The sequence below is a fragment of the Myotis nattereri genome, assembly GCF_964212035.1.
Source record: "Myotis nattereri genome assembly, chromosome: 17".
In the NCBI taxonomy this organism is placed as follows: domain Eukaryota; kingdom Metazoa; phylum Chordata; class Mammalia; order Chiroptera; family Vespertilionidae; genus Myotis; species Myotis nattereri.
Window position 1 is genome coordinate 36,395,076 of NC_138092.1, and position 12,027 is coordinate 36,407,102.

General features: G+C 39.3%; 1 protein-coding gene across 1 annotated transcript in view; it reads left to right on the forward strand.

The window, feature by feature from the left end:
- PREX2 (phosphatidylinositol-3,4,5-trisphosphate dependent Rac exchange factor 2) overlaps positions 1-12,027 on the forward strand; it is a 211,328-nt gene that overhangs the window by 183,583 nt on the left and 15,718 nt on the right. Inside the window, exons 36-37 of the mRNA XM_081111000.1 lie at positions 3,305-3,371; positions 3,835-4,025. Coding sequence (XP_080967126.1) covers positions 3,305-3,371; positions 3,835-4,025 — 258 coding nt within the window. The remainder of the gene's footprint in view (positions 1-3,304; positions 3,372-3,834; positions 4,026-12,027) is intronic.

A 12,027-nucleotide genomic window follows, 5' to 3' on the forward strand; every position in this document is an offset into this window, starting at 1 on the left:
GAAGTTTTCCTTGGTGTCCTAATGATCCCTGGATTGCTTTTACAGAATATTTTTCTCCCCAAACTATTCAGGGTAGGGAAGAGCTGCCGTTTCCACAACCAGTGCACCCGAGTAAGCCATTTAAATGATACTCTTCAACTTTCACCCAAAAAAGTTTCCTTTCTTTTGAGAACTGAACCTCTGTGCAGTGATTGCAGAATTATGTAGATGCCAAATATCTACCTTAATTTTCATTTTCTACGTGGATCATAACACGTTTGAGATGGCCTTAGGGGGAAACTGGACACTTTGGCTTAGATACCTCCTACTGTGTGCACTTGAATAGTAGTTATTGCATAAGCCCTGTTTGCTGACCACAGTACTGACTACTTCATACTCATTGATTAATCTTCAACATTATGCTATTGATACACAGGGCAATTTTAATATCCACTGTAAAAATGAGGTGCTTGAGACCGTGGGGGGCTAAATAATTCATTAACTTGTGTGCTCTTTTTCTACCAAGCACACATGAGGAGGCATGAGGACATCTGATTAGGTGTCTGTGTGGCTTCCAGCTTTGAAGCATCACCTACCTCTGTTCTAAGTGTATAGTGATGCTGGATAAAATGTGAAGGCAGAAAATGTAAAAGTCACAGCTGAGGTCACAATTTATCATCTCAGTGACCCGTGAATGGAAAGGAAATGGGAGCAGTTCTGTGTTGAGGCCTCCCTCTGGCTTGTTGTCCTCTGGTGGTAGACAGAGGGTTCTGTACAACTTGTTAAGGAAAATGAGGAATTAAAGTCATTCCACATTAGGTAGAGATCAAGAGCCATCCTCACAGTTTAAAAGCAGGGTGTAGAGAAGGACTCTTCCACTTCTGAGTAAAGGATGAGCTATCTGTTGTCTACGGCTGCTGGAGACTGTAGCTTTTATGGACTAGAGATGGAGAAAGAAGCGGACATGGCCATTAAACTAGGAACTAAACTGGCTCATGATGTGACTGGTAATAATCCAGATGTCTGCATAATGTGATACTCCAGTCACCAGTACGAAACTGTTTACAGATGCGGGTTCTGGGCACCAAATGAGCACAGAATCATTTGTAAGAGAAAGATGATGAGAGATGGGGGATGGAGCTAAATCAAAATAACAAATAAAACTAAATTAAAAATCCTCCCACTTCAAATGAACTTGCAAAACAAAATCCCAAAGAACATGAAGAAGCCTAACACTAAGAAAGAGCCAACGAAATTTCCACTGAAAACAAATTTGACTCCGAAGAAATTAAAATGTTGAAATAGCCTGGCAAAATATATTTTAGATGTTCAAAGTATAAACAAAGGATTGCAGCCCATCAAAAAGGTAGACGACCTTGAAGAAAAAGAAAGCCAGTTATCCATTTATTTATTTATTTACTTATTTATTATTTTCTGTAACTATTTTTCATTGGATTCTTTGGGGGAACATTGGCTAGTACAATTATATAGGTTTCAGATATACAAATCTAAATACATCATCTGCATCTGGTATTGTGTGTTTACCACCCCAAATCAAGTTTCTTTCCATCACCCTTTATCCCCCCATACCCTATTCTACATCCTTCCACCCCCTGTTCTCTCTGGTAATCACCATACTATTGTCTGTCTATGAACTCTTTTGTGTTTGTAATCCCTTCACCTTTTTCACCCAATTACTTATTTACATTTATTAAGTCCACACTATGTTCCACCCAATGTTTTAGGTGCTAGAGAAGCAGCAATGAACAAAAGTAAACCAAACCCATCCCCACATGGAGAGTTTACATTCTCGTGCATTTAGTGGTAGAAATGAAATAAGGTTAGGCAGAAAGCTTGGAAATGAAAAGATAATCATGGAAATAAAATTCTCAGAAATGCTAAACTCTTTACTTGACTGCTTTTTTCACTTGGAAGATATTACTTCGTAAATTACCTAAAATGCAATAATTGCAAAATAAAATCTTAAAAAAAAAGTGTGCACGGTCTGAGTATCTCTCTGTGTGTGGAGAGAGAGAACATGAGATTATGTAAAAAAATAGTAGTTGAGATTATTTTAAAGCTGAAGATAAGACTCTTCAAGTTGAAAGTGCACTTTAAGATTCTGTCTGGATAAATAAAAATAAATCAATGCCTAAATATTTTGTGGTCAAACTTTAGAATACCGAGGATAAAAAGAAAGTCTTAACTTATGAGAGAAAAAATAGACTAGGCCCAAAACAAAAACTAGTTTGAGAGCAGACACCAAAGCAGTACTGAGGGGGGAAATGTACTGACGATCTAATTCTAGAACTCTGTGTCAGAGCATACCACTGACTGATGCTGACCAAAATATTTATTGAACAATCACCTTCTTGGGGAAGTAAGCCTAGAAAGAAAGTGTGGATTTAAAGAGGGGGGAAAGTAAAGAAAAACGGCTATTCTTTGGTGCCTCCATTTAGGCCAACCATGTGGGTGACCTTTAAGTGTGGAAGTAGTAAGTGCCAGCTTCGGGTGGTGCTGCCCTTTGTGAGGGAGAGTTTTGGACCAGATGGGAGTGGAGAAGGGTGAGCAACAAAGGGCTTATCTGCACCTGTCAAGTTCCTTTTCTTTTTAAGGAGAAGCCAAGTGCAAAATGCTGACATAGTTAAAGCATGGTGGTGCGTGCAAGGGTTTTCACAGCGTTCACCTAAGTGTGTACCCGTATAACTGAAACAAAAAGGTACTCAGAACTGCAGGAGAACATGACCTTTTAGGCACAGCAATCGAGTTTATAAAACAGCCCGCCGTCTGGTAATGGGGCCAGTTAAGATCCAAGTCTTCATCAGGGCTCACAGGGCCCTACAGAGCCTGCTCTTCCAGCCTCTTCCTACGCTGCTCATTCGTTCATTCTGACCGAGCTCCAGCCACATGGCATTTCTCTGTACCTCACACAGTTCAAGCTCGTTTCCTCTTCTCATAACAGCAATCCTCTTAGAGAGTTCTTATTTCCTTCAGATACTGGGGAAAGTCTAGAACTCTTTAAAATAGCTTAAATTCCTTTGATCTTGCTCTCCATCCTGTGCTCTTAGTAGATATTGACTCAAACAGGTAAATGAAACTATTGTCATGGCACTTGATGAACATTCCACGTCTGTCCTTATAACACTTTGTCCTGAGCTGAGCACTTCCCTGGGTTGCTTCGAAAGTGCTATGTACCCAGGACCAACAGGCAGCTGCGGGATTCAGGATGAGGGAATAATTTGTCTGTAGACTTGTGTACCGAGCACACTCGTGCATTTTAATTTCTCTCCCAATGAATGATACCTTATTCTTTGGATTCTTACAGGGCATTTTATTTGGACAAGTCAAATTCACCACCCAACTCCACATCCAAGGCTGCCTATGTTGATAAGGTACAAATAGAGGATAGCATTTATTTATTCTTTATCATTCACATAGCTCCCTTCCTCAACTTTTCTGTTGTCTGTTGTTTTTGCAGTCTCCAATTTTGCTAACTCCATAATAAAATATTTTGGACTATTCATTAAAAGTTATAATAGTTCTGAATGATATTCCAGCTAAAAGGATTTCTTAAAAAAGAAAGACTCCTGGACAGACAGTATGGTGATTGCCAGAGGAAAGGGGGGCTGGGGGGAGATAGAAGAGGGTATGGGAGGATAAATGATGATGGAAGGAGACTTGACCTGGGGTAGTGAACACACAGTACAATATACAGATGATGTGTATTGAATACCTGAGACCTTTTTAATTTTTTAAACCAATATCACCCCAATAAATTAATGAAAAGTAAAATCGATAAAAGGATTTATTTCCACTAACCATGTTGAACTTTATGTTCATCCCTTTGTTCTGTAGCTCCTGAGGCCTCTCAATGCCCTGGATGAACTTTACCGCCTGGTAGCCTCGTTTATCAGGTCCAAGCGCACGGCGGCCTGTGCAAACACAGCGTGCAGCGCCTCGGGCGTGGGGCTGCTGTCCGTGTCATCGGAGCTGTGCAGCAGGCTGGGGGCCTGCCATGTCATCATGTGCAACAGCGGCGTGCACCGGTAAGTGAGCGGCCCCGGGGGCTGCACCATGCCCACTTTCATTTAGTAGTTCTGGTTTACACTTTAGCGATAGGAAATTATAACTGGTAGCATTCAAAGGACAAATGTATTTGGGAGAAGATTTCGGAAATTAGATAATTCTTACACAGTATTTCCTGGTTTTAGTTCCTATCTGTATTTTCTGTGACTATTCATACAAATGAATACAGTCCCGCATTTCTATCATTGTAGCCCAGAATATTTTCACCCTTTTATTTATATTATAATATTTATACTTTAGGTACAAAGTTATTCATTGCCCTTATTCACTGTAGGAACGTGCTTGGTAGGGCACTTTTCATTGCATTCAGTGGTTTAGATCCCTATCACACAATTATTGTGAGCTGGATGCAGCCTTGGGGTTACTACCATCTTCCCGCTCCTGGCAAAATAATAGTCCAAGAGCCCAGATAGTATGTTGTTCCTGAACATATAAGGGTACACCCAGATGGGTCTAGTCAGGTGGTTTGTCTTTGGCAACTGTGCTCTGTATGAATTCATACGGCTACATCAGATGCAGAAGGTGAGTGGACAGCCACAAGTTAAGTTCTTTTTTATAAGCATGCGTTCCTCTTCTGTCATCCTTCCATTTTCACAAGGAAGCAAAACCATGTAGGTGGGAAAATAGCCAAGAATTTAGTTCTCATTGTCATCGGAGTGGGCAGAGAACCTTCTGTCATCTGTCATTGTCTTCTTAGTTCTAGGCCAGTTAGATTTGAGGACGGTGGTTATTGTTTATTTAAATGCATTTGGTACTTAACTCATGCAATGGACTGCAGTTGGTGCTATTGGCTGTATAATAAAGTGGTGATGCTCATGTTAGAGACATAAAGTATGAACAACAAACAACAGAAAATAATAACAAAATTAATAATAATAATACTATAACATATAGCAAGAACAATTAAAAAAAACACACAAGTAAATCTGTACTACTTGTGTACAGAAAATGTAAATGACCCAGTAAAGTTATCCATAAAACATAAGATCTCTGTGATGGTTGGAACTGGGAAGTTTCCGTGGAGAAGCTGATGGTTGAACTGGGTTTTTTTGCATCAGATTGAAGAGGTAGGAAAGGGGAGAAAGATGATTCAAGGCAGCAGGTGCTCATGTGTGAAATTCGTTTGACTTGGTATGCTTGAATTCTAGTTTTCAAGTCCTACACAGCATGTTTTGACTTATGCACTATGGCAAGACTTGATTTTTCTGAAAGGCACATTACATTTTTTTGGTTGATAGAATTTCCCTCTTTATTTTCATTGCCGTGTACTTTGTGCTCTATTGCAAGCTTACTAAGAGATTAATTGAAAATGTTGTCTGCCACTGAATATATAAAATTAGTTCATATTTTTTTATAGCAGAAAAATTATCTCTCCTTTATGATCAACTTGTGTTCATTCATTCTGGTCCTATTAATTCACTCATTATTCATTCACTCAACAAATATGTATTGCACACCAATTATGTGCCAGCACTGTTTTAGTGGCTAGGGATATAGCATTGAAAAACTCTCACATAGTGTTGTTCATTGTGTTGGGGAAAACAGGTAGTAAAGTAAACAGGTAAATATGTAATATGATAGGTGAAGTAAATGCAAAAAAAGATTAGAAGTCTAAGGGGTAAACATTGACGGGCCGGGAAGAAGAGGTAGTGCCTTCTGAAGAGGTGATTTCAGTAGAGACCTGTATGAACTGGAGTGAGTTATGCGGATATCTCCGGAAAGGGCATTTGGTCATGGTAGGGAACAGCCATGCCCATGTGGGAGCTCAAGTGGCAGTGTGCCTGGTGTGTTCAAGGAATGGCATGGTGGCCTCAGCCAAGTGTCATCACCTTGAGCATTTGTGTTCTTCTCTTATCCTGGTGCAATATCATAGTTATCTGAGGACTGGAGACACTATGACAACCTCCACATTAATTTACTGAAAGTTAATACAATTAAATTTGTCATTTAATCTAAGAACCATGGCCAAGTTGTCCAAATTATTCTCAGATATTCCATGAGCAATTGAGAATTTGACTGATGTTGTTTAGGAGAAAAAAATTGATGTCCCACAACTATTTTACAATCGCTGTATTCATCGAAAGGTGTGTGAATCACAAGTAATATTGGGATTTTAAAGTAGTTTGACCTTTTCCATTTCTACAATTCAAAATAAATATAGTTTTGGTTAGCTCATTTTGGAGATATTTACTGAAGTGTGGGCACAAATGCCCCATGACAGATGCTGAACTGAAGGTCAAAACTATTTGAAAATGGTATGGTTTTGTTTTTCCATGACGCAGAATAAAATGAGACTTTAATAATATCTTTAATCTTTTAGTGAAGGCTATGCTTAGACTTTTCATGATGGTAAATGTGCACTAATTTATGTTGGAAACAGAAATTCCACATAAGACTGGTTCTAAAATAATTGCCTTACTAGTTATAATCCAGACAGCTGGAGAGGAACTCAGGTAGATCCGCACCTGCACTGCCATTAGACATGGATCCAACATAGGGGAGAAGTTCACAGTGGGAGAATAAATATTCCACACACCTTTTATCATTTACTTTTAAAATCAAGATGAGAAATCGTCAACCCTATGATATCCACGTTAGATAGTCAGTTTTCCTTTTCTGAAATATTTTTAAAGGATTGCATTATACAGCATATGTTTCATATTAAAGAGAAGAATGTGGTTTCTCAGTATGAAAAGGCAGACTTAATTAGCATTAATGTCTAGGTGTCTCAATGCCATTCTGAATTAGATGGCAGAGCTGCGTACAACAATGAATGTGAGATTAGTTGGACAAAAATTCAGGATGAATGATTAAAATCCACTCACAGCATTTAGCCTGGCTTTGTTTTTATTAAATTCTCTTTCCCAGGGTAGTCCTTTGCATGAGTTACAGTTCCACTGATGAACTTTCCTGCCCACAGTCTCTTCATTGCTTTCAAATAGTGGAAGAAGAGGACTGTCTCTTTTTAAGATCAGGTTTTGCCTCTTAATCAGTATAAACATGTTATTAACAGGTAGTTTAATAATAAAAAAATTCCCAGAATTTCCCATCTTGACATGCTTTATTTTCATTTTATGTCATCTCTTGCAATTTATATCAAACAACACACATTTGAACACAATGTTATTGGTATATATAGTTTAACAATCTGCTTTAGGTTCCTAGCAACTATATGTATCTCCAAAACGTATGCATCCACTTTCTCATTAACACTTTTGTTTGTTACATAACATTCCAACTAGTTGTTATACCAGAGTTTACTCAACTACTGTATTATTTTGGTGATTTCTCTATTGTATCCTTGGCACATCAGAGGCATCTTTCTTTATGTAGCTGATCATATTTCAATTTTATTTCCCATTAAGCCAAAAGAAGACAAAAATATCCTCCAGGTAGAATTACTGGCATTTAAACCTCTGGTTTATATATTATTATTCAGGTTCCAGAAGGACTGTCCTCATGCACAACACAACCAGGCCAGGTGGTCGTGGGGCCCGCCCCCCTTTACCTTGCGTAAAGAGGGTACATATCATTCTTCTCTTCCAAATGGGCACTGACATTTCAGCAGTGCTTTCATTTACACTCCTTGGTTTAACAAGTACAAACATTTGAAGATCTTTTGAATTTCCTTTTCCACCAAGATGTATGCTACATATTGTCCAGATGCATGCCTTACAGCAACTTTACCTTATGCCAAAGTGAGTGTTTTTAACTTTTTGCTAAAGTGAATATTTTTAAAGTATGGAATCAGCACTGTGGCTGTTAAAGTTCCCTTTTGTCCTCCTGCCAGTTATTTGTTGCAGGCAATCCAGAAGCATGCCATGGGGATTTCTCCGTGTCCCTTTGGTTTCATACCGCAGCAGCCTTCCGTTCAACGCGGTATTTCATTTTGGTTTGGTTCTTTATTCCCACACCTGCTTACTAGCCAACTGGTTTTCTTTAACTGATAAAAATCAGTATCCGCACATGTTATAAAATCCGAGGCATGAGTCCTAATGTGTCCAAAACCAAAGACGCCCTTTTCCTCCCGCTCCATCAGCTTCAGCTTCCTGCGCCGTGGGAACCAGTGGGTGGACATTTCCAGAGGCTACCTGACAAGATGTGTCAGAGAAATTTCTAGTGAGGGCAAGAAATCTGGAATTATTTTTCCCCTCTAAGGACTTACTCCAGAGGGTTTTGTCCACACTCTCTGGTTCTATTAACCATGGGGTTTGGGTGGTGTCAGAGCCCTGGGCTGGACCTGAGGGAAAGGGGTCATCTGAACGCAAGTCTCATGTTTCTCACTCGCCCATGACGTCTGTGAATTAAAACTTTGGAGCCTCTGTACTCATAAATTACCTTTTATCTTCATGCTTTGTTGAGGGGGTGAATTTCTCCCGGAAATAAGGTCCTGCATTTTTTACTGACAACCAGTCAGGCTTGTGAACAGCATCACCAGGAGGGGGTCCCCGCATCCTGGACTCACCAGCCCCAGTCAGCATCACCACTATCTTCCGTTTAAAACCACATATCAGTGTGGGAGAGAAACATTCTGTGGCAACACCAGCCTGTTCTCATCATTAAAACAACGTAATGATGATGAACATCAAGCTGGCCATCATCTATGCATTCCAGCGTTAGACTGCTTTTTCTTTAATACGTTGTAGAAACTAACTTTAACATGTATAAAGTTTTAGGAACTACGGGGATATAAATATAGAGATTAGGGATAGAGATATATGAAGTTTCTAACTTCAAAGGGGTCTATTTCTAAAATGCTTTCTTAATTTGTTATTTGGAAATTGAGATATATTTTCACATTTGGCAGTATTACAGACGGTGATTGAATTCTCAGTCATTCTTCTTCCCTTTCTGTTACTGCACACAAGGGGTTGGCCACTTGGGGCGCTCTATTCAAGGACTAGACATGGTTGTGGTGGGGTAGTTTCTTTAATTGTGACAGGTAAAGAAGACAGGATTTCTATCCAAAACTCTGTCTCGGGGAAGGTAGGCTCAGCCATTGCTTATGTGGACTATTTGGTTAGATACACGTTGACTTCTTCTTTGCAGTGGGCTTACCAGGTTGAGTTGCTGTCAAGCTCATCTGTTTATAGCTGCATTTGCAAAATACTGCGGTACATTTTATCACTTAGCAAGAAGAGCATTTAGTAACAACCACCCAGACCTTGAGACCCTTGTCCTATCTAACACTTCCCTACCAGCTAAAAATTTATATAACCCGTCCTGTGACCATAGCATAGGACCTAACGTGTGATTGTAAGCATTTGTTAGAAAAATGAAATCCAGGAGTTAAAATACAAGACAATAAAGAAAACTATGTATTACCAATTTGGTTAATGAAAAAGTTGATATTTCAAATGATGATCAACAGTGTAGTGACCCTCGATTCCTACAAGCAATTTTTTAAAAAAGTATTTTTCAGATAAGTTATCAATGAACAATTTTGAAAACCACTTTTGTTTGAACTTCAAAGGACTTTCTCTTAGCAATATCTTATTCTGTCATCATATGACATTGGAGGACAAATTGACAAAATAGGCCTCCGATTAAAAAATGCAGAATCTTGTAAAAGTGGAGCAGTCAGGGCAGCCTGGTGCGGGTCGTCAGTCCTAAGGGGGCAGATGATGAAGCGGCATCTTTCTCCACTTGCCGTTGAAACAGCAGGTGAGAGGTGGAGATTCACTCTGGGGATTTCCCTATGTAGGTTAGATTCTGTGGGACAGAAAAAAAAACCTGCAGTAAGCAAATGGAGATTTCAGATGTACCCCTTTACTTTCTGTGCGAAACATGATTTGAGAGATTCAATAACAAGATTAGGAGAAATGCTTGAATTTTAAATCTCCAGAAAGACGGCTAAATAGAACAGAAGAAACATTTTTGCTTACTCATGATCCCAAGATACTGTACATTCCCAATAAGAAGTTCTAAAATTGTGCTCCGTAATCATGAATCTGAAACACATTGGTCTAAAACACTTCTTTTATATAAGGGTAGGAATAACAATGACAGAGCTGACATTTAAAATTGTCATTAAATATAACTATAGTTTCAATTATTTTTAACAATTATAATTGGATTATGACTAAATCAACTGTTCTCACTTGTTTGATATCTAATAAAATACTTAATGAATCAGAATGAAAAAAAATAAAATTGTGCTCTAATCTTTAGAACAGAAAAAATAAAATGCTATAATGGGACTCTGGGAAAATAGCAAAATATATCCTACTCAGAGCAGAATGGTGGTTAACAGGGGCTTGGAGGGGGGAAATAGGGAGATATTGGTCAATGGTACAACATTTCAGTGATGCAAGATGAATAAATTCTGGAGATCTAATGTACAACAATGTGACTATAGTTAACAGTACTGTGGTATATACCTGACATTGCTTAAATGTTTTCAACACACACACACACACACACACACACACACACACACACCACACACACCACACACCACACACCACACACAAAGAATAGGAAAGTAGTACTATGTGAGGTGATGGATATATTAATTAGCTTGACTATGATGACTATTTCACAATGTATACTGCAATTAGATATAATTGACCCCTCCCCACCCCCCCCCCCCCCCGCAAGAGGCTATGGAAAAGCAGAAATGGGGCTGATATTAGTAGAGGGAGAGAGGAGAAGGAGCCCAGGCAGAGATGACTTCACAGAGATACATGTGAGCTGGGTTTAAAACAGAGAATCTTAGTGCAGCCTCCTGGTGGGACTAGCCACACCAGCAGGGCCAGAGCTTATTTCTGTAGGTAATACTGGAAACTTGCTTGAGTGATTGCTGGCTTATGGATACTAGCTGTTGTTAGACTGTCACATTTTCCTAAAGAGAGAGTATATATATTAATACTTTATTCTATCTGCGTATAAGTATGTGTATACGTGAATTCCTTATTATTGAAAACAAGTAGTCTGTTTGCCCGTTTTCACATAATAATACTTAAGTGTTTTATTAAGAAAAGTGTCTTCTCTGTTACAGGGGATCAAGGACACAGGGGCTGGGTTTTTGAGATCCCTGAGGACCTGTGACAGCTTCTCAAGCTTTTCATTTGTCACAAATGCATTGCTAAGGGTGAACAAGGTGGGAAAGACCAATAGGTCAGCAGTGGTCTTTCCATATTAATGTCACGGACACTCTGTCTGTGTAGAAGCATAGCAGCCAATCCAGGACTGAGCAGTACTTAACATTCTGCATCAGCCCTAGGTGTACCATTCTCCCTCGGTGTGAGGTAACAGAAGGGAGCAGGGGACATATAACCCTGCGACATTAAGCAATTAGTTTCTTCAGTCAGCTGTTTCATTCTAGTTGTCAATAGACTTTTCACAGTGGCGCTCTGTGCTCAGCGGTGAAAAGTAATTAGATGGCAGAATAAATGAGATCATTGCAGGAATGAACACTCTGCACAGAACAGTGCATTTTATATCGAAAAATGCAAATCTGTCATAGAGAAGGTACACGGTCTCCCTTCAATTTATTTTTGCTACTTGATTGCCTTACACTCGTTATACTTATTTAACATGCTTCACATCTAAGTTCCTTTTTAATCACGAGCACATTCATTTTAGTATGATGAGGTCTACATTAATAGTGAAGTGATTTGGGCCGACTGAACTAAACTTTCCCAAAACGACGAATTTAAAGTATAAATGCTGCCCAACTGGTGTGGCTCAGTGGTTGAGCCCAGAGGTCACCAGTTCGATTCCTGGTCAGGGTACATGACCAGGTTGCAGGCTCAATCCCCAGTAGGGAACATGACGGGGGGACGGGGGGGGGGCAGTTGATTTTTCTATCTCTCTATTCCTCTCCCTCTTTCTTGAAAATCAATTTTAAAAACATATCTAAAGTATACATGCTGAGCCAAGATTGTGATTGTTGTATTATGGATGTGGGAGCTAGAATTCTCTAAATGCAGTCATCTACGTGATACAATTTTGCAATAA